Source organism: Natator depressus, chromosome 3 (assembly GCF_965152275.1).
Source record: "Natator depressus isolate rNatDep1 chromosome 3, rNatDep2.hap1, whole genome shotgun sequence".
Taxonomy (NCBI): Eukaryota; Metazoa; Chordata; order Testudines; family Cheloniidae; genus Natator; species Natator depressus.
This window is the reverse complement of record NC_134236.1, coordinates 78,538,457-78,562,314: the sequence shown is the minus strand read 5'-3', so window position 1 is coordinate 78,562,314 and position 23,858 is coordinate 78,538,457. Positions and strand designations below refer to the sequence as shown.

The 23,858-nt window shown below is 39.8% G+C and overlaps 1 protein-coding gene across 3 annotated transcripts in view; it reads right to left on the bottom strand.

Annotated features, from left to right (window-relative positions):
* GRIK2 (glutamate ionotropic receptor kainate type subunit 2) overlaps positions 1-23,858 on the bottom strand; it is a 594,466-nt gene that overhangs the window by 40,506 nt on the left and 530,102 nt on the right. For all 3 annotated transcript variants that reach the window (XM_074948159.1, XM_074948161.1, XM_074948160.1), the window contains exon 15: positions 1,956-2,181. In XM_074948159.1, the coding sequence (XP_074804260.1) occupies positions 1,956-2,181 (226 nt within the window). The remainder of the gene's footprint in view (positions 1-1,955; positions 2,182-23,858) is intronic.

The window sequence follows — 23,858 nt, the reverse complement described above, 5'->3', positions numbered from 1 at the left end:
TTCCCAGAAGTGGAGATGCCCAAGCCAGGGCCTCCCTGCTAAGCAGACTGATATTTAGTCCCAATTGGACGTGGTCAGTAGTGTACCACTGAGGACGTACCATAAATAGGAGCTGACGCTGATTTAGGAAACCATGAAACTTGTTGTGATCGCCACTGAAGTTGTCAGGCAAAGGGAGCTTTGTGTAGTGGGAGTGGGGATAAGAACTGAAGTCAGTGAGGCTTGAGCTTGCAGGACCACCTTCTGTGCCTGCAGGGCAGCAACCTGGGCATGCACAGTCCATAGGGCCCCCAGGGCTTCCCTACACTACCTGCCGGATCGGCGGGCAACGATCGATCCAGCGGGGGCCGATTTATCACATCTAGTATAGATGCAATAAATCGACCACTGAGCATTCTCCCATCGACTCCAGTACTGCACCAGAATGAGAAGTGCAAGCGGAGTTGACAGTAGAGTGGCAGCTGTCGAGTTACTGCAGTGAAGACACCGTAATTGAAGTTGCGTATCTTAGCTCAACCCCGCACAGTAGTGTAGACAAGCTCCCACTATCTCCAGCAGAGAGATATTGACCTTTATAGGATCCTTACTCACTGTATGCTCTACTTCCCTTATTGTTTACAGGGTTTGATTCTGCTCAGACTGTCAATGCCTAGTGAATGGGGAAGGAGTTAGGTCTAGTGGTTAGAGCAGGAGTCAGTAGCAAGGAACAGGAACCGGAGTCAGAGGTCAGGAATTGGAGCCCAGGGTCAGAAGCAGGTTGGAATTTACAGAACTATGATTTCCACACAGAGTACCGTTGCAATCATATTCACTTATTGCAATCACTGAAACAATAATGCTATTAGTATGTCTGAGTAGTTATATTAAAATTACAAAAAACATCTCCATAGGTAAAGCTGCCTGGTAATATTAGCTAGTTTTTCTTTGCAAGACCTTCCAATAACTTTCTCTTCTTAACCTTCCTTATGCTAGTGTTTCTTGACTTAAAGTATTGTAGACAATTTCCCCCACACGGTGATTTACGGTATGCTTTAAATACAGGTAAAATAAATGATATTTGTAAGTCACGTTAGAGAAAAAATATAGGACATGCTCATTCCAGTGTCAAGGTGATGAAATTCTTGATATAAAAATAAACTAGAAGTAGGACAAAATACTGTTCTTTCAAGCAGGTCATTCCATGCTTCTAATATACCCTTTGCCTCTGTATAGCACTAATGACTTAGTCCATTTAAAAGGATGTCTTCTCTAAAATCTAAGGGCTAGATCCTCAGCTCATGTACATCAACATAGCTCAATGGTATTTAGGCACATGCTTAGGTGCTTACTAAACTGAGATCTCAGCCCCCAGTCCTGCAATCAGGTGCTTATGTCCACTCAGTAGGACTCTGCTCAGGAACTGATTGCAGGATTACGAATTGCAATCACAGCTCCATAATTTAGATACAGAAAGTTTTAGTTCACTGTTTTTTTCTCCAGGGTTTATGTATAACATACTATTATGACTGTTTCCCCAACAATCTTAGCGAACTCGATACTTAAACTTTTCTATATAGTAGAACTATGAATGCCCACTATATTTACCTATGCAGTCACTGCACTACCACTACATAATTTATTCTATACCATAAATACAAAAAATACTGTACGAGATCAAGTTCTTGTCAAGGTAAGTATTTCCTTTAGTTGAATTTGCAGTCCCCATCTAGAGCACAGGCATTATACATGCAAACGTCCTGTCATTTTTTTAGGGTAACCAAGACATCATTTTCTAAATTAAACTAGATCCATAAATTGTGTTAATATAATATGGTATGTTTACGTTGTTGTGGGGGGAGGGAGAAAAAGTGCTTGTAGTTTATGGAGAGCAACAATATTGTATGCTGGAGCCTTTTTGTGCTATCACTGCAGCTAAGATTAATGAGCACAGAACAAATGGTTGACATATAACCTACCCATGGGAGTTCCAACGCCATAACCTTTTGAGTCTATCAGGCCTCCAATCTGTGTTAGGTTACAGTTCCGCTGTGTGACAAACTCAATGGTTGTGGATTCCATTAGAAAGGCATAATCAGAGGTGAGTACACGCTGGATGCCTTCTTCATTACTTTTGACAAGCACCGACTGCCTCCTGCTACTCATAAAGGCCCACATCTTGTCATAAGTGGAGATTTTTGATTTCTGAAACATAAAATATTAAAATACAATATTAACATGAATATGTTTATGACAAAGTAGGAAAAGCCCCAATTAACATAGTATTTCTAGAAATAATTGTATTCATTTAATACTTTAGATCTATATAGGGTACAGATTTCCAAAAGAGCTCTGCTCCCATTTAGACACCAACATAATTAGCCAAACCTTCAAAAATGCTGATTACATTGGGTGCTTGATTCTTTGAAAATCAAGGGTGACGTCCTGGCACCATTGAAGTTAATGGACAAAACTTTCACTGACTTCAATAGGGCCAAGATTTCACCCCTGACTGTAAGTCTCACAAACAATACTTTGGGTTGCTTGACATTTTTGAAAGTCTGACACTTATTTTAATGCCTAAACAGTTGTGGACCTCTTTTGAAAAACTGACTGACAGCATCTGACATCTTCAAGGATCTCAAAACACTTCCTAAATGACAGTATCTGAATACAAGCCCACGGAAATTAAATCACTTATGGGATGGAGGGTGGCAACCTTCAGGTCCACAGTACACTGTAACAGCAATCTGAGGAGGGGAACTCCTAGCCAAAGATATCGTTACAAACTTTATTGATAATACTGTTTTGTTATGTGTCAAAGAACTACGCCTAACGTGCCCCTTATTTGTTGCTTCATTCACTGAGTATTCACAGGAAACTATATAGTTCAGTGGAGACAGGACTGTGAGACAGCAGACCAGAGTTCTATACCCTGTTCTATGTGACGTTAGACAAGTCACTTTGCCTTTTGACACCACATTGCCACTTCTGTAAAATAAGACTGATAATACGTACCGTACTTTGTTAAAGCACTTGAGATTTAGGGATGAAAACCACTATATATATATATATGATTCCTATTTTATTGCATTGTGTTACCCTCACCTTCATCCAAGAATGTCCCAGACCAAGATCATCATTAGATGTGCTGTAATGCTAACGCCTAGCCAATAAGACAAGAGTAGAAATCTGATATAGCAGACTAGCATAACCAGATTCTTCAGGGAGTCTCTGATCTGTTAATATTAACCCCAAGCATAACTCCATTTTCAGCTCTGGGGGAGACACCGGCAAAGATTGACACTGCAGATCTTTCTGAAGTTCAGCTAACTGGCAGCTGTAACTTCTGCCCCAACAAGAATTAGTGGCGTATGTGGAATAGAAAGGGGAACATTTATTCTGAATAAGGATGAGTTTGTATCCCTGCTGAGATAGAATCCAAGGCTTATTTCAGTCTGCTTGGGGACTTCAGAACGTCCACCATTCAAGTATGTTAACTAATCCAGTAGTCAACGCTAATAAAATTGACGAGTTTGACATCCAGCTGCAAGAGCTCACTGATACTGTGCCAAAACATGCTATGGTGTTGATTGCAGAGGGTTTCAGTGTGAAAGTTGAGAAAAAGGTTGTGGATAAGAATACGATGTGGAGACATGGAACAGAAGAAACAAACAGTCTCCTGTTCATTGATTTCTGGTCTGAGAATCAAATGATTCTTACAAACACGTTATATCAATATTACAATGTAAGAGAATGCACTTGAGCCCTGTATATCAGCTCAATGGGAATCAAAATGATTATATCATACAGAAAAGAGGGAAAACCAATGTTTTTCAATTACTTCAAAACTCTCCAAATTTCCCATATCACCATTTAATTCTTTCATCATTCAAGCTTTACCCTAAGTGCACAAAACAATATTTTTAGCCACTGTGGAATAAGCTGAACAACACTGAAAATTGGTACAGAGAATAACTTTGGCAAACCATTAGATACATTGGTGTTGTGTGAGCTAGGGGGAGAGAAGCCAAATAAAGAATAGGAGAGAATAAAGTGAAAGACAATCACTAGGATGAAAACGTGTCAAAAATTGGAACTGTTGCTCTCTATTGAAGCATTACAGCACGTAGAAATATACGAGAGACTGAACAATGGAGAGAATACACAGATAACTTCTACACCAGTGGCTCTCAACTCTGGTCCACCGCTTGTTCAGGGAAAGCCCGTGGTGCGCTGGGCCAGTTTGTTTACCTGCCGCATCCGCAGGTTCGGCCAATCGCAGCTCCCACTGGCCGTGGTTCGCCGCTCCAGGCCAATGGGGGCTGCAGAAAGCGGTGTGGGCCGAGGGACATGCTGGCAGCCCTTCCTGCAGCCCCCATTGGCCTGGAGCGGCGAACCACGGCCAGTGGGAGCTGCGATTGGCCGAACCTGCGGACACGGCAGGTAAACAAACTGGTCCACCGCTTGTTCAGGGAAAGTCCCTGGTGTGCCGGGCCAGAGTTGAGAACCACTGTTCTACACAAAGATGGACAAGATGACGGATTTAATCAGCTGGGACAAAGTCCCAGCCACATCTGAAAAGGAACTAATACCTCTAAGGAATAAGGTAGTGAATAAAATTAAAGCAGAACCAAGTTTCTGGCTAAGATGGTGTAACATGCTGCTGGGCATACCCAGAGTTGTGAGTCACTGTTACCTCTCTGCCTCAACAAGGGTGAGTTTTGCTGGCAATTAGACTCTGTGTCAATTCCCTGCCACACCAGTCTGTCTTCCTCACCAGCAAACTCCTCAGGCAAACTCCAACTGCCAGCCCAAACCTTGCCTAGCAGGTAACAATCAGTGCACTCCAGCCCCTGAGCTCCTCAGAGATATTTCTCTGCACAGCCCCTACCACTGTGTATTCAAAGAAGATGTTAAATTTGCTGCTCTGTTAAAGAATCAGTACATAGTAATTTAGGTTTCAGAGTAGCAGCCGTGTTAGTCTGTATTCGCAAAAAGAAAAGGAGGACTTGTGGCACCTTAGAGACTAACCAATTTATCTGAGCATAAACTTTCATGAGCTACAGCTCACTTCATCGGATGCATGAAGTGAGCTGTAGCTCACGAAAGCTTATGCTCAAATAAATTGGTTAGTCTCTAAGGTGCCACAAGTCCTCCTTTTCTTTTTACATAGTAATTTATTAATTTAACTGAGGTGACTATGCCTGATACAGCACTGATTTGGTTTAAAGTGAAAGTAAAGCAAGTGTATTTTTAAAAAGAGAAGGATTAAATGATACCAAGTAACAGGGATAAAGGTAGACATGGTTACAAAAATATAAAAGTTAAAACACACATTTAAAAGTCTAAAACTTAATCTAGGAAGACACAATCTTTGTTCAAGATGGATTCTTTTACCCCCAGTTTTTCCTTTTTCATTTTAGATAAAATTGCTTGGTTTCTTTGTCTCCTAAAGTGAAAGATCAAGGAACAGTCTCTCTCTGTTCCTCATATCCCCAAAGGGATTGACTTTGTTTTACAAGTCTGGAAGGTCTCCTGGGGATTCAGTCTCCTGTGTCATTCTGGGCTGCAGGAGCCATGTTAATTCTCTGTCTCTTTAGTTCAGGATCAGGATAATTCCCATTGATTTAGCTGAATGGTTTTGTTTACTGCTAATATGTAAATTGGGGTGAACCTACATTCCTTTGTCTAGGACAAAGCTGTTTATCACCTTTACCTAGGTTAGGCTTTTTGATCTTAAATATGTCCTAGTAACATCATACACAGGGAATTCATAAACTTCACATGCAACATTAACACATGCATTTTACAATGCTTTCAGATGATACCTCACAAGGCATATTTTGTACAAATATTGTAGTAGTGTGTAGGATGTGAATACAGAGGTGCCTAGGGTCACAGATGGCATGCTTGCTGGAATCATTAAAACAATCTTATGCATGTATCAACATTTTATGCATGATTTGTGAGGTTACATGGAAGATAGAGCAATATCTTGGTAATTAGTGAAAGACATTGTTCACCTATCTACGAAAATACGTAGCTCTGAATACAGTGTGAATTAGAGAATTCATTTCTCATGCAGACGAAACAAATAAAAAAAATTAAAAAACCTGTACTGTTTCTATTCATTCTAGAAAAGATAAAGATCAGAGTTTAAGTGATGCCAGAAAAATAGACAGCCTACTAATGAACACTAGATCATATATTTACTGTACTTTAATATTGTAAGGCAGAGACTTGGGATGTGTTTTATGCACAACAGGGAACCTTTTGACACAGACAAAATATCTTTTGATTCAAACAAATCAATTTAGTGAACTAAAATTTAGTGAACTACTGTATAGTCTCTAGTATGACTGGAATCCAAAAGCCAGAACAACCAAAATCATCACAGGCTGGTTTGACATGGAACTAAGGAGAATGACACTACTTATTGATACTGGTGGTTATGATTGTGACATTCATATTGATGGAAGCAGATTCTGCAATTTATATTATGCTTCCATTTTTACTTATTTGTGAGCAAATAGGATGAATTGACGTACAGGTTCCATTGGTGAAGTACATTGTATTGTTTTTTATTAGCACACCATTTCTGACCTAACTGAAAATCACTGTATCCACAGGAAGTGACGTCTAGTTGGGATAACCTGTGGTGACAAGATTTATTATGCTTGTGCTCCCATAGTAATGCAGGAGATATTCAGTGACTAATAAAACCAGCTGTCTACACTTTGTGAAATTTGCATTACACTGGAATACAAAAGAGAAGACGGCAATGGAAACATTGCAGCCCATCCCAACAAGCAGGAAAATTGGAAATGAAGACATTAAGAAAATCAAGAAGTTCAGCTTCCTCGTGCATGGAGATGGCAGCTATCACAATGACATCCAGAGGCAGCTGCCAATGGTCTATTCAGTACTCGTAAATTAAAGACCATTTGAAGACAACAGCGTGTGTGTCAGAGATCATGAACATAAGAATGGCGAAGTCTCTGAGTTAGCCTATTGCTATGCACATCTACGAAGGCTGGAAATGGGAGGCAGTGTCTTTACTAATGCAATGTTCCTGCTATATACTGAAGTGTTGGAGAGAAAAGACAAATATTGCTGCACAGCAACAGTATGGAATGAAACAGGTGAGAAGGGGGAACTATGGGGACGCTGTATGATGACAAGGGAGAATGCCAAAATAAATAAAGATCAAAGGAAAGGCACAGGATATGGTACATACACAGCATCAAACAATGTGTTAGTGAGGGCAAGAGTGGAGGATTAAACAGCAAAAGTGTGCAGTGCCAGAACTGATGCATTGTTCCTCTTTTGTAATTATAACAATATGTACAAAGTGTGCTTTAATTATATCAAATTGTAGTTCTTAACATCTAAAAATTTTAAATGTAATGGGCAACCTCCTAGCCTCAGCTACACTTATGAAACCTTCCCTAATTCTTGAAAGTTGGGTGGGCAGATCAGGGACATGGTGTACATCCTCATTTTCTCACTTTTTTAAAAAAAATCACAAGGATCTAATTCTTTTAAATGGAGGCCTTTTACATTGTGAAGGGGCCTTAATGTAAATGAGAATTAGGCCCCAAGAGTTTATATTTAAATGCGAAAGGAGAAGCCTATAGGCTCAAAAGATTTAATCACTGGGGAAGTGATATGGTAGTTATTCTTCTGTGTTCTCTGTCACTGATCTCAAAGGAGTGTTGTCCTTTGTTTTGAAGAGCACAGCATTCTGAATGTTCAAAAGTCACTTTCATCATGCCCCAGATTCATAGATTACACAGTCAGAAATGACCAATAACATAGTTTAATCTGACCTCTTTCCTAACATAGGCTAGAGAACCTCACCCAGTAATTCCTGCATCAAGCCCATAACTTCTGTTTGAGATAGGAAGAGAAGAACGATAAACTCAGAAATGCCCACCTCTGTCAGGGAGGTTCACTTCACACGTAATTCACAGTTGAGCATAGTGAGCACTGTTTCCCATGACCTTTCAGTTTACCATGCTGTGCAAGATGAGGAAAGCTTTCTTTTAACAAAAACAAAATATTTTCTGCTGCTACCCCTTTGAAAAATAGCCAGTAGAATAGTGTCATTCATATGTATAGCTGATGGACAACTCTTTCTTAGCATGGGGAAAGTGTTTTTTTCTTAAGTCATTTCACACTTCAGTTCTCTGAATCAATTCCTTAGCTCTTAAAGAAATCTGAACATGCTAAGGTATGGAAATGCACAGTTAGGACAACCAAAGAATCTTAACTCTGATCTTTAGTGACACCATGCATAATGGCTTTTAAGGCACTACTATTGCTGCCTATCGTGTTAACCAATACTGTCCCATTGTTTCTTGGTACTCCCCAATTAGTATGTCTATATCCATCTGTTTTCTCTTGTCTTATATTTAGATTGTTCCTCTTTGTGGCTTGGGCGCTCTTTTTATTCTCTGTTTGTACAGCACCTAGCATAAAGGGTCCCTGGTCCTTAGGATTGCTAGGAGCTATAGTCATACAAATAAGAAATAATAGCTATACGATTACGACTAAGGTATCTTTGTGATTGTAGCCTCAGATTTAAATTAAACTAATATTTGAAGATTGTACAAGAAAAACATGTAATGTCTCTGCCTCTCATGGTGTCACTACAGGGTAGAGGTCCAGGTGCTTAATTTCTTAAGGAAAACATTTTAAATTATTTTTAATACCTAAAGTAAAAGTCCTAGTCTTTTTAATACCTAAAGTATTATTTTTAATACCTAAAGTAAAAGTAATTTACTTGTAAGATCTCAGATAAATAATTCTATACTCCAAAAGTAAGTGCTCTAATTCTGGCAAGGATATGCTGTATTTTTCATGCATAACATATTGCTTGAATCCCTAATTTCAGTGCAAAACTCAAGCTGGTAACCATTCTAAACACACATGTAATATGCAGTTTTGAACCACTACAATAGAATGCTTCAGTACTTTTTGTAAGTATATGGGGTAATCTCTGATATTTTGTACACTAAGTAGCATACATTCTTCTACTAATAGAAGATAATGTGCTAGAACTAATTAGCTTAATTACAGTTTATCACTTAAGCAGATCAAGTATGTCATATAAATGAACTTTGGGCTGTTAATAGGTTTTCTGAGAAGATCATCAAGAGTTAAAGAAAACTTTTTAAGTGACGCTGCATTTTAGCCCTTCCCTTGATTTTCATGCCACCTAAAACACACTCTGGATTGTCTTCAGGGCTCAAAGAAAAAGTATAAAGGATGAAAGACACCCTTACATGTTATCAGACTAGTCTCCTCGATTCCATGACCTCCATTTTTTAAAAAAATCAGAATTGCTGAGGCCTGTAAACCCTTAAGTGAACCAGCCGATTTAGTTTTTGTTGTATCAGCACAAAACTGATAAAACCAGTGCATACGACACTCTCTCCTTTGTAACAGCAGTTTTCATGGTCCATAGAGCACAAATGAAGAAAGGTAGGAAAGGTGTTTCTGCCAAGAATGGAGTTACTGGGAATGAAAAATGAAGTGCTGGGAAAAATAAATTTTACTCTGCCGCCAACTGTGCTGGCTTTTTGTTTCAGGAAACCAAAGATAGTGCAAATTTAATCATTAAAAAGGTAGTTAGAGGTAAAGCTATTGGATTAATAGTTAATGCTGAATTACTGCAATGTTTTCGTTGACAACATTACACCAGCCAGTTTTGACCTGGAAATAAGTAAAAACTTTGTAGCATGAAAATCACTAATGAATTTCAGAAAATTTTCTTCTCTTGCATATCAGAGAGTTATTGCTGGATTATCATCAGCTGCACAATTATTCTTCCTGTAGAACAGCAGGAAATAAGACAAGTTAAGGGTGATGCTTTTTACACTGCCCTAGGTTTTATTAATAGACGCAACACATTAGACAAATACAATTTCATCTGATTTTAAATACCTTATACTCAAATTGGTTTAGAAAGGCAAATGAATTCTTCGACTCTGCTCATTCTGCCTGCTGTCAAATACAAATTAGAATTTAGGACTCTGCATGAGAATACTTGGCCTCCATTATATCTGAACACAGTCTCACCTTCTGCAAGTAGTGAGACAACAGCGTCATCAATATTTATGTCATTCTTGAAAGATGAAGCTGAGAATTTAGTCCACAAATCCTGACAAAGAAAAGTTTACTTACAGCTGACAGTCTGAGGCTTTATCACAACAACGTATGTTTAACTCTAGCTACATTCACACAGCTGCAATACTGGTGTGGAAACTGTTCATGCAACATTTTGTGATAAAGTTTATTACACATTAGGCTGGAAAGACTTAGCTCATGATGAGATTTGAAACAGACTGATCAGGAGTGCTAGGATTCAAACTTACAGCCTCTCATAGCTACCCTGCTCAAGAGCTCAGCACACAATTTAAAACAAAACAAAACCAGTAACCTTTATTTTCCAATGTCTTTAGGAATAAATATTGTGCTTTTATCTCAACAGTGCTTGGAAAAGGCAACTGAAGTTCCACTCACAGGTTATCCACTCTGTACCTGGCTAGAATAAGCATCAGCACTAATTGATGTCCATATTTAATCCCCATCAAAACAAATCTAATACCACCAAGACAGGATTTTCTATATAGTTTCTTCCAATCAGCTCCATCCCATCAGCCATGTTGCTAAAGCCATCCAAAAAAACATTGTACAGCTAAAAATCTATAACAATGTTCAGTATTTCCTCACAAATTAGCTTGTGTAAAAACATTTGAAAGTACCTAGTCTGAGAGAAGCCCACATCAGGGGTCTTTTTGTAGTGATGGGATTTGAACTCAGCATTGCTTTTATTGCAGTAAATAAATTACCAACAATGCTGGAACATATGTTCTGGGTGAGAACAGCTGAGTCTCTATCTCTATCGTCTGACCTTGGTCACTAGACATTTGCAGTTATTTCAGGCAAACAGAATTGATGGCATATGTAGTTCATATCAAAGATGTAGAGGAGTCTACTATAGTGATCTGAAAAGCAGTTTGTTGTTAGCAAGCCCGTCAGTTCTTGGAATAATTCTGGCAGTTTTATCTTGAAGCTTCTTCAGTCTCCTAAAACAACATACTTGAAGTGATGGACAATGCAATGTTTTAAGAGCTGCTTTCTTCCAAACAACTGAGAGGTTAAAAAGGAATTTTAAAGGTCTAGGATGACAGACTGCAATAAAGGACACAGCAGCTTTTAAAATCACCTGATTCTGGAGAATACATCAATCAGTTTAGTGGCCTGTATGCTTTACCCCACCACACAGCTGTGTGTACTCCCCTTGCTTTCTTGTAGTCACTCTGCCTGCCATCACACAATGTTTCTGGGAGCTATTGCCAGGATGTAGCCTCCACCCCCTGAATGACAAAGGCAGAGGTCAAATCAGAGCTGTCCAAAATTTGGAGATTTTGATTCTCATCGGATTTCAGTATTTATGAATAAACTTTTGTTCCAGTTTTCTAGGATGCTCTGCTGACATATACATAATAATGGATTTGGTTGCACATTAATGATGCAAACGCAGTGCTAATATGAGCTCATATCAAGCTTGATCACAGAAGCTACATGCAGATTAAAAACGTAAGCAACAGAAGTAAGTTGTGAGATATGGGGTAGGCAGAGTCTGCCAAAATGTATGCATCATGCATTGTGTTTCCTAATTCTAAAATGACACGTCTTCCACAGCTATAGGTTGCCCTGCAGATTTTGGGACATTAGGTGAAAAAAATTATCATCTATGATTTCCTATGAGTTCCTCATACCATCTATGAGTTTTTTTTTCCTGTGAGCACCTACATGCAGACTAATGACTGAAAATAGACTGTTTAAATTAACCATCATTAACATCAAAAAGCTCAGTTAAAATAATATTAAAATTGAACCACATAGACCAAAACAAGGAGATTTAGAGTTACCCACTGTGGGAACTTGTTGATACATAAGCATCCCCTGTGGCAAGCACAGATGCTACATTAGAGTTTATTGTAAGACTCCAGTACAAAGCACAAGTGAGTTAAGAGCGCATCCAAGCCTTACAGACTATACGGCTAGGAGAACTAATAGTAAATCAACTTCCATAAGGCACTGGAGCAGCATAATCAGATATAATTATGTGTCAAACTGACTCAAAACAAAATGTTTTTATTCAGTTCAACAAACCAAAATGTTTAGATTCATGTCCAACCAGCCAAAACCAAAAATATTTCATTTCGATTTTACCAACAGAACACTGAAAATTTTTGGAAAAACTCAAAATTTTCTCAATGAAAATTTTAATTGTGCAGACACTAGATTTTCCATAATTTTTTTTTTACTGATGTTGAGGAGGGTCTGAATAGGTATTAAATACACTATTTTACATCAATACATGTCTCATTATATATGATAAATGCAATTAAATTTCAGGCTCCTAAGTACCTGGGGTCATAAAGGAATTTTATAGCTAAATTAAGTATTGCACAAGTGGTTTGGAACATTATTTCTTCTCCTTCTCCCCCGCTCCCCGCCATATGCCTCTGAAGCACCCTTCAAGTGTCAGAATTAGGGTATCAGACTTGTGGAACCAATGGTATGATCCAATATGGTAAATCATATGTTTCATGAATATGTCATGTACTGATATATGGTATGCCAGTACTCAAAACACTGATTGTATTGATGATTCTATAGTATTTTCAGACATGCCAAGAAGAATAGACATTTCTTGCAGGGAACTGCTATAATGCTGTTTCTGTTGTTAATCTGTCAGTCAATGTATGTCAACCGGATGTCAAAAAGTCATTTTGCTATTGATCTGGCATCACACTGATGGCAAACGAAATTACTGACTGACAGTCTGAGTGGCTAGCAAGTTAAATTTAAATTGATACATTTGTTAGCTTAACTGCCAAAACAATTCAAGCTCTTCTGGGAGTTACTGACTCATTCTTCTGAGCAGATTTCAAATGATAATGAATGTTGTTTTTTCCCCCACCAGACTGATTCTGTTCCTCATTTTATTTTTTAATTTTTCCATGTTAAAATTAGATGAATAATTCCTCAAGGTACATATATCCTTATTCAGTAATTGCTTGTTGAATAACTGCTTTAAAATGATTGCATTACAGAATAATGAAATGTGTAGCAAACAATTGTAATAAAAGTAAATGCCATCATTATCCACTATAAAACATTATAAACTGTATTGCTCAAAGTAATCTTTTAGGACTACAAGTTATTACAAAAATCATTTGAAGGAATAGGACAGCTAACAGTTTATTCTACAAATTGCACTTTGCTGCTAATGTTTCTTTAGTTTCCATCTATTATGACACAATTAAATAACATAGCTATGTTAATAACTCTGTAATTCCATCCTGATCTCTGAGTGATGTTAAACCCAAAAAGCGTTATTCTGGGTGATACTGTCACACGTGCACCGCAAGCAAACCAGCCTTACTACTTGGAAACAGGAGTAAAGAATTGGGTTTTGAAAGCTGAATATTATGCTTGTGAAAGGTGTTGGAGGGCAGTACTGAAAAGCAAAGTTCTCTATATAGCCAAAGAAGAGGAACTGTACAGATGCCAACAGTGCAAACGCCTTTCACTGTCATGGGTGACAGTGAAGCCATTTTCTGGATGAACCACTTTCTGGATACTCCATATTGAGTATCTGTCCTCTGATGAGAATGCTAAAAATGGTGCTAGTTCACATATTTTTTTTCCTGATGTAAACAGAAGTCAAAAACTCCTGTACTGTCTTATTGAATTGTCTCGTTAGACTGACCTCCCACTTGATAGGACAACTCCCATCTTTTCATGTGCTGTGTATTTAGTCTGAAAAAGAGAAGAATGAGGGGGGATTTGATAGCTGCTTTCAACTACCTGAAAGGGGGTTCCAAAGAGGATGGATCTAGACTGTTCTCAGTGGTAGCGGATGACAGAACAAGGAGTAATGGTCTCAAGTTGCAGTGGGGGAGGTTTAGGTTGAATGATAGGAAAAACTTTTTCACTAGGAGGGTGGTGAAGCACTGGAATGGGTTACCTTGGGAGGTGGTGGAATCTCCTTCCTTAGAGGTTTTCAAGATCAGGCTTAACAAAGCCCTGGCTGGGATGATTTACTTGGGGATTGGTCCTGCTTTGAACAGGGGGTTAGACATCCTGAGGTCCCTTCCCACCCTGATATTCTATGATTCTATACCTGCTACTGTATTTTCCACTCAATGCATCTGATGAAGTTGGTTCTAGCCCACAACAGCTTATGCCCAAATAAATTTGTTAGTCTCTAAGATGACTCCTCGTTGTTTTTACCTGTACTGAGACACCACTAACTCATTTCACAACAGCCATTGAACAGTTGCTAGATGTTAACTATTGTATGTCACAAAAAAGTCTTGTCACATCTTGTTCCCAGATTGAATAGCTCAGCTGAGTGCTGGAGAGATCAGCATGAGGAAGTATGAAGAAATGCTCTCTCTTGTGTGTTCTAGAACTAGCCGATCCAAGAAGCACCTGCTTAAGCTGTGAAGAAATTTCTTTTCTAAAGCTTTGTGACATTTTGTACATTTGTGACATTTCTATAAAATGGGGATAATGATACTGGCCTCTTTTGTAAAGTGCTCTGACATCTAATGATGAAAAAGATCCATATAAAAGGTTGGCACTATAATTATTATTATTTAACCATTTTATTTGTGGGAACCTGAAGCAGCCACTATTATTGTTTCATTTCATAGTTAGCTACTTCTTTGATCTGCCTCAGCATTGTGCATTCCATATCCTTTTCCTGATCAGTATGCTAGTAATTTACCCCTACTAATTTGTATTCTTCTTATTCCATTCTACCGTATGTCTATTTGATTAGATTCTATGGAATCTTCTAGGCTTTGTGTTATTTTCAACCCAAATCTGTCCTCCCTGTATAGTTTATAGACAGGTATTATCTTGTCAGTCCAACATGAATTTTAAACCTCAAAATAGTTTAGTCTAAAAACAGTCAAAATACCAAATAAACAGTAACAATATTAAACATCATATTGACAAGAACCACAACATCTCTTCTTTGCATTATATTATTGTTCTTCACTGACTTGAACATTAAAGTAACCTGAAAAGATAAGGAATAACGTTCTAATAACTTTACCAATTTGTTTTTCATGCTATACAAGGGAGGGAGAGGAGTTATTTAAGTTAAGCACCAATGTGGACACAAAAAAAATGGATATAAACTGGCCATGAATAAGTTTAGGCTCGAAATTAGATGAAGGTTTCTAACCATCAGAGGAGTGAAGGTCTGGAACAGCCTTCCAAGAGGAACAGTTGGGGGGCAAAATACACAACTGGCTTCAAGACTGAGTTTGATAAGTTTATGGAGGTGATGGTATGATGGGACTGCCTATGATAGCATGTGGCCCATCGGTGACTGCGAGTAGCAAAAATCCCCAATGGCTGGAAATGGGACACTAGATGGGGATGGCTCTGAGTTATTACAGAGAATTCCTTCCCAGGTATCTGCCTTATGGGTCTTGTCCACATGCTTGGGTTCTAACTCATCAACATATTTAGGGTTGGGAGGGAATTTTCCCCTGGATCAGATTGGCAGAGACACTGGGTGGTTTTCACCTTCGTCTACAGCATGGGGTCACTTGCAGGTTTAACTTAGTGAAAACTGAATTCTCTGGAACTTGAAGTCTTTAAACCATGATTTAAGGACTCAGTAACACAGCCAGAGGTTAGGGGTCTATTTCAGGAGTGAGTGGGTAGAGTTATGTGACCTGCAATGTGCAGGAAGTCAGACTAGATGATTACAATGGTCCTTTCTGACCTTAAAGTCTATGAGTCTGACCCTATTGGCAACCAGTTTACAGAGGCCTATTCAGCATGCTTGTTTGCCTCATGCTAACATCCTAGCTTCTATTCCAATGTGAGGTTTCAGCATACATAATACCAAAAGTCCAGCTACCACACCATTCTGCTGGAGCATGAAGCCAGTCCCATACAGAGTCAAGTAGATCCCTTTAAAAATTAGGGCAAATCCTATTCTTACCTCTAGGGGTGAGTAGGCCATCCTGAAGCAATAACCAGTTTGCTGCTGCCTCACAACGTTGTGGGAGGCATAACTGGATGAAGTCATAGAAGTGTGCACCCCTGTGTGGCATAGAGCCCAGCTGTATAGCAATTCCCCACATGGCAATACACACTTGGGCTTTATTCACACTGGGAAAGTGAGCTGTGTTAGAAAATGTATTAACTAACAATCACAACCAGCTAATCCATTGTAAAGCAGGACTATCTGCATTTACACTAGGTGTGTAACAATGATTTAATTATAACGTGTTAATGTTTTCTGACACAACACATTTCCCCAGTGTAGACAAAGCCCCAAGTTGGGCCAGGATAATAGGATCTATCACTGTATTATTTCTCAGGTCTTCCCCCTTCCCTTGCAGAGGAAATATTCTAGGAGTAGCAGCTCCTTTGCCAGCCTCAGCATTGGAAAGAGGATTTCTTCACACTTCCTCATGCTGATCTCTCCAGCACCCAGCTGAGTTATTCAACCTGGGAACTGTATTTGTCCTACAGTGCAGGTTATTTCAAAGAGTCTTTATATTACTATTATTAATAATGTATCCCTTGGACTATAGTAAGATTCTGTGACTGCAGGACAGGACAGACAGGTATCATTGCATTTGGACTGTATTTTCAGACTACATAAACATCAACACTGATAGCCAGGACTACAGCATATCAATAGATCACCTTGAATGATCTTTGTAATGGCTTGGCGTGCTCCTCCCACCCAAGATTACATCTCTCCCCCATTCTTTGCTAAAAAGTCTGAGATGACAAGACAATCTCTAATGAAGGGTATACTTACAAAATGCAGTGATTTCAAACTCCTTCTTTATTCTATAGAAAAAAGTACTTATACCAGCCTAAGGTAACTAAGTTTCTCTCTTTGAAAACAAGTTTTCATAATTCTCTTTGATCTTTCTCTAGAATTTTCCATCTCTCTCTTCCTATTGGTTAGTGAAAAAATGAGGTTTACTGTGTCTTGCTATTTCAGTCCTGAGTGCTTGTCTTAAAAAGCTCTGCTGAGAATTCATTAAAACACGCCCATTGTGCCTCGGCAATCTGAATCTGATTTTGTGACCTTTATGTCTTGCTTTAAAAATTTCAGTCTGTTTTAAATCGCTAGCTTTGGGGTTTTTTTTTTTTGCTTTTGCCTGCACCAAAACACTCCCTATTGACCTCAGCTGCTTCAACCCTCACCCACGTATTGTATGATTAATGTCTAAAATAGAGGTATAATGAGCTGGTCAAAGCAAATGCTTAATGTTTGTCTCCTTTATTATTTTTTTTCTTTTGAGTCTTTTTTGATATATATGAATCTGCATCAAATGGAAAGCCAACAAGAGGCTTATGGCAATCTTATTTTCTCCCCTTTAAACAGGTTTTATCTACACAATTCCAAATACTATAGCCATACCACAGAACCATTTTCCCCCTCCTCTCTCCTTGGAGTGCAGAGCAATCCACTTACTCAAAGCATCAAGAGATAGAGAAGGAACTAATATGAGCTCATGCATAAATTTACTCTTCTTTGGGATCGACTTGCTGACCCTTCTGTGAGGACAATGATTAAGCTATTTCTTCCTGTCTACACAGTTGCGCCAGACAGATTCACAGAGTATATGCTAGTCTGCTTTATTATTTTTTCTTTCATTAATATTAATATGTATTGCTGAGGAGAGCAACAAGAAAGCTAGCAAGTCATATTAATTAATGCATGTAAGATAAGGCAAACTGCATATACCCTAAACCCCAGCTACAAAGCTTTTTATTACTAAGCTAGATTTAACTGATGGCTCTCCATCTCATTGAAACCATCACTAGAAATTGCTTCCCTCTCCCCCCACCCCCAACAATGACTGCTGTATCCCACTATTAAGATTAATTAATTCCTATGGTTCATCGAAACCACACTCAAACAGACACTTAGGCCATCTGCCAAAATAGAGGTGACCTGCAAGGCTAGTCAGAAACTTAGTTTGTGGGTGGAAAGGTCTTGATGGGTACTGTTTGATGAACATAAATGTATCTGTGTACGGAAGCACCCAGGGAACTGGCAAAGAGAAGCAGCCCAAAATAAGCAAGGAAGACAGCTGGAAAAGCACTGGGAGTGCGGCCCTGAGAAAAAGCCTAGAGAGAGAACTTTTGGCCAAAGTGCTGACTTGAAAGAGGTTTTGAACTGCTACCTGTGGTTTGATTCCAACTGCGCGCTATGAAACATGATTTTGTGTACATTCTTTGTAATTGAATAGGACTGCATCAGAGAAATCCCTGAGTCCATGACCATTTTCTCTTCCTAATGGAAACAATCTGCAAGAGCCAAAATATTGGCTAACTGGAAAATGCAGTATAGGGAAATACATAATTTATAATAAGAAAAGGAGTACTTGTGGCACCTTAGAGACTAACAAATTTATTTGAGCATAAGCTTTCGTGAGCACCCGATGAAGTGAGCTGTAGCTTACAAAAGCTTATGCTCAAATAAATTGGTTAGTGTCTAAGGTGCCACAAGTACTCCTTTTCTTTTTGCGAATACAGACTAACATGGCTGCTACTCTGAAACCTATCATTTATAATGTAACAGAAGTGATGTCACACTTATTAATAAAAATAAAAAACAACAAATGAAGACACACACACACACGAGAGGATAGTTGAATGCAGGGGAATCAGAAAAACATAAAAGCATTGTCTTCTCTTACTGAGCTTCAACCGGTCCTTCAGATGGAGGTTCTAGATGAACTTCGGGGAATTCCATTCAACCAGACACACATAGGATCCATCACTGGTGAAAATCAGTGAGGAGTACATGAGCCAACTATCAGTAGAATTATCCTCCCTTAAGGGCTACTGTTGTCCCTCATCCTGTCACAGAAACTTTTGCTCCTGCTGCACAAAGGCAGTGTCTGTACTCAGGGGAGCACAGAGTATAATGTCAGGTTTCAGAGTAACAGCCGTGTTAGTCTGTATTCACAAAAAGAAAAGGAGGACTTGTGGCACCTTAGAGACTAACCAATTTATTTGAGCATAAGATCTTCTACACTTTCCACAGCATGCACTTTCCACAGCATGCATCCGATGAAGTGAGCTGTAGCTCATGAAAGCTTATGCTCAAATAAATTGGTTAGTCCCTAAGGTGCCACAAGTACTCCTTTTCTTTTTTAGAGTATAATGTGTAATCCACCCCAGAGAAGGTAGAGAAGAAGTGAGGATATGACAAAAAGGGAGAGACAAGGGCAGGTGGTAGGATCCCAAGAGAGGGCAGTAAGGGCCTTATTCCTGTGTCCTTGGGATGGATTGTGACGCCTGCCCTTCTGGACAATTGCTTTCTCCTTTAGGAAGCAAGTTAGGTGAAGCACAATGATAGCATAGGCCAGAGAGCTACAAAATGCTTTGGAGAACTGATGCCAGCTCATCTTCTCAATGGCTGCATGGTCTCTTCACCAGCACAGCAGTGCTTATAGGCTCACCTCTAATTCCAGAAAACTGCCAGCCCTACAGGAGTACAGCTCCTCCAGACAGGCCAGCGTACCACATATTACAAAATGCTCATATGTATTCACACAAAATATATGAAAGCTAATGCTGTCATACGCCTATAGTATCAGAAGTTTCTAAAATTAAGTAGCAAGTGTTTAAAAAGATGAAATGTTCTTAAGATTTTTAAAAAGTAACAACAAAAGGGCTTGATAGAGGCAGTGAGTTTAAAACAGGAAGTCAGCATTACTACTGAAGATGCACACTTTCAGTCAAAAACCAAAGTACATTTCCCAGTCCTACTCCTTATAGATGGACTTTATAAATTGCCCCTTAGCGGCCTTGTAATTGGAAAAAAGGAGATTCCTCCACCAAGACGGAGTTAATCAGACAGGTTCTATGTAAATTAAAACACATTCACAAAGTCACGGTCCACACAGTTAGAAAATTCTTCTAACACAGATTTGCAAGATCCTAGCTTGAGAATTAAAATTAGGTAGACAAAATGGATTTGACAGGAGTAATCCTCCCTGCTCTGCAGCTTCCCCTAACCCTTAGTTTATGAAAGGGCTCAGGAGTTGGGAGACAGAGCTGCTGGTTTCTGAAAGAGCATGCCAAGCCTTGTGGTAGGAAGGGCTTGGGGGCCCACAGCAAGTCTAGGACTCACTACAGGGTTAATTCACTTACCACAGTGAATCTTCCCAACTGCACATTCTAAGCAGCTTAGGAATGAGGCTCCACTCATGTATACATCAGGTTATAGGAAGGTAGGGAGTGAAATGGCCCCCTAATAGGCTGCTCCTCCAATTCACCTTGTGTATCCATTACTTCTTCTGCAAACCTGATACAGTATTCAAGAATGGATCCCATTTCTTGTGCACCTACTAAGGTCTGAATAACCAGGCTCCCTCTTATGTGGCTCTCAGAGTGGGGGGCCTTCTCTACTGAAGAATCCAAGTCATCAGCAGAAAGCAGGGAGGATGGGAATGGTTCTCTCCCCAAATCCTTGTGAGGACTATTTCAGAAATGAAAGAAATTACTAGACTCACACAGCAGATCAGGGGCAGGAGCTGGGAACAGAACCCAAGTCTCCCAAGCAGGGCTGGCTGGAAAACAAGAATTCTGTTTTGCAAAGCATTTAGAATTTTGTTTTTGTTTCAGTGTGTAAAGAAAACAAGACCTTTCAAAAATGTTATTGAGGGGAAAGACGAGACAGCGCATGAGCATGCACAAGCCACCCTAGAACAGCAAATGACCCAGTGGTACACTCACATGGTAAATAGGAGCCTACGTTCAAGTCCCTGCTCTACTTGATTCACCACAATGACTTGAACTGGGGTCTCTTACAGCCTAGGCAAGGGCTCTAACCATTGGCTACAGAGTCACTGTCTTAGACAGTCTCTCAATCTCTCCTACTGGAGCTGTTCCTCTTTGTAAAAGTAAATATATAGTGGGACAGAGAACAACTGGCTCTTTAGCACAGAGGTTAGGACACCTACCAGGTAGAGCAGATACTGGAACCAGCATCTTTCCTATTCCAGGTAAGTGCCCTAACACCACCCTGCTATGAAATATTCTTGGCAGGTGTCTCTCTCTGATCAGAAACTCAAACTTGAATCTGAGAAACATTCCTGACAAAAGTTTAATCAAAACTGATACGTTTCTGGGGAAAGTTTTAGTTTCAACAAACCATTGTTTTCCAGTAGAAAAAAAAAAAAGGAAAAATTCCTGACCAACTCTACTCTCAAGTCCTAATCTAGTACTCCATCTACTGCTTCTCAACATGTCTGGCTTTCCTGTCATTTCATTCTTAACAAAGAATTTCCTGGAATTTGATTTTTTTAAAATAACAGCTACAGCCTTCTTGTAAGGATTTTTAATCGTTAAGCTCCTGATAGAATCTTAGTCCTGCCATGAGTGCAGGGTAGTGGACTAGATGACCTTTCAAAGTCCCTTCCAGTCCTATGATTCTATGATATTCGCTCTCAACCTTAACTTTGCCTTATCAATGTTTTATCAATAAAGCATAAGGATTCACAGGATGCTACAATACCCATTTGGCCATGAAGGAAAAGATGAATGGGTTGCAGAGCTGTAGTGCAGTTTTCAATTAAGCCCAACTTTAGTGAAAAAGGATTCCTGTATGCTCATTTGCACATTTGTTAACTCATGACCACGTGCCTGTTAAACTCAGCATGAGAAGTGAGCATAATTAAGCTACCCATGTTTACATTTCATTGTTGTCACACATGAGACTAGTTAGGAAGAGAGAAAGGGAAAATATTATAGAAACAGACTGGATTTGGCAAGAGGATAAAGAGAGTGAAACTGACAGAGACAGGTTTCAGAGTAACAGCCGTGTTAGTCTGTATTCGTAAAAAGAAAAAAGAAAAGGAGTACTTGTGGCACCTTAGAGACTAACCAGTTTATTTGAGCATGAGCTTTCGTGAGCTACAGCTCACTTCATCGGATGCATAGCATATTGTGGAAACTGCAGAAGACATTATATACACACATGAAACAAAACTTCCTCCCACCCCACTGTCCTGCTCGTAACAGCTTATCTAAAGTGATCATCAAGGGAGGGCCATTTCCAGCACAAATCCAGGTTTTCTCACCCTTCCCCCCGCCCCCCCCCCCCCCCACAGACACACATACAAACTCACTCTCCTGCTGGTAATAGCCCATCCCTCTTTGAAACCTCTCTTTATAATGCGCATGATAATCAAGGTGGGTCATTTCCAGCACTAATCCAGGTTTTCTCACCACCGCCACCCCCCCCACACACACACACACCCCTCCAAAAACCACACACACAAACTCACTCTCCTGCTGGCAATAGCTCATCTTACAATGTGCACAGCAATAATCCAAGTTTAACCAGAACGTCTTGGGGGGGGGGGGGGGGGGGCTAGGCTACCTTGCATAATGACTTAGCCACTCCCAGTCTCTATTCAAGCCCAAATTAATAGTATCCAATTTGCAAATGAATTCCAATTCAGCAGTTTCTCGCTGGAGTCTGGATTTGAAGTTTTTTTGCTTTAAGATAGCGACCCTCATGTCTGTGATTGCGTGACCAGAGAGATTGAAGTGTTCTCCGACTGGTTTATGAATGTTATAATTCTTAACATCTGATTTGTGTCCATTTATTCTTTTACGTAGAGACTGTCCAGTTTGACCAATGTACATGGCAGAGGGGCATTGCTGGCACATGATGGCATATATCACATTGGTGGATGTGCAGGTGAACGAGCCTCTGATAGTGTGGCTGATGTTGTTAGGCCCTGTGATGGTGTCCCCTGAATAGATATGTGGGCACAGTTGGCAACGGGCTTTGTTGCAAGGATAGGTTCCTGGGTTAGTGGTTCTGTTGTGTGGTATGTGGTTGTTGGTGAGTATTCGCTTCAGGTTGGGGGGCTGTCTGTAGGCAAGGACTGGCCTTTCTCCCAAGATTTGTGAGAGTGTTGGGTCATCCTTCAGGATAGGTTGTAGATCCTTAATAATGCGTTGGAGGGGTTTTAGTTGGGGGCTGAAGGTGACGGCTAGTGGCGTTCTGTTATTTTCTTTGTTAGGCCTGTCCTGTAGTAGGTGACTTCTGGGAACTCTTCTGGCTCTATCAATCTGTTTCTTCACTTCCGCAGGTGGGTATTGTAGTTGTAAGAATGCTTGATAGAGATCTTGTAGGTGTTTGTCTCTGTCTGAGGGGTTGGAGCAAATGCGGTTGTATCGCAGAGCTTGGCTGTAGACGATGGATCGTGTGGTGTGGTCAGGGTGAAAGCTGGAGGCATGTAGGTAGGAATAGCGGTCAGTAGGTTTCCGGTATAGGGTGGTGTTGATGTGACCATCGTTGATTAGCACTGTAGTGTCCAGGAAGTGGATCTCTTGTGTGGACTGGACCAGGCTGAGGTTGATGGTGGGATGGAAATTGTTGAAATCATGGTGGAATTCCTCAAGGGCTTCTTTTCCATGGGTCCAGATGATGAAGATGTCATCAATATAGCGCAAGTAAAGTAGGGGTGTTAGGGGACGAGAGCTGAGGAAGCATTGTTCTAAATCAGCCATAAAAATGTTGGCATACTGTGGGGCCATGCGGGTACCCATAGCAGTGCCGCTGATCTGAAGGTATACATTGTCCCCAAATGTAAAATAGTTATGGGTAAGGACAAAGTCACAAAGTTCAGCCACCAGGTTAGCCGTGACATTATCGGGGATAGTGTTCTTGATGGCTTGTAGTCCATCTTTGTGTGGAATGTTGGTGTAGAGGGCTTCTACATCCATAGTGGCCAGGATGGTGTTATCAGGAAGATCACCAATGGATTGTAGTT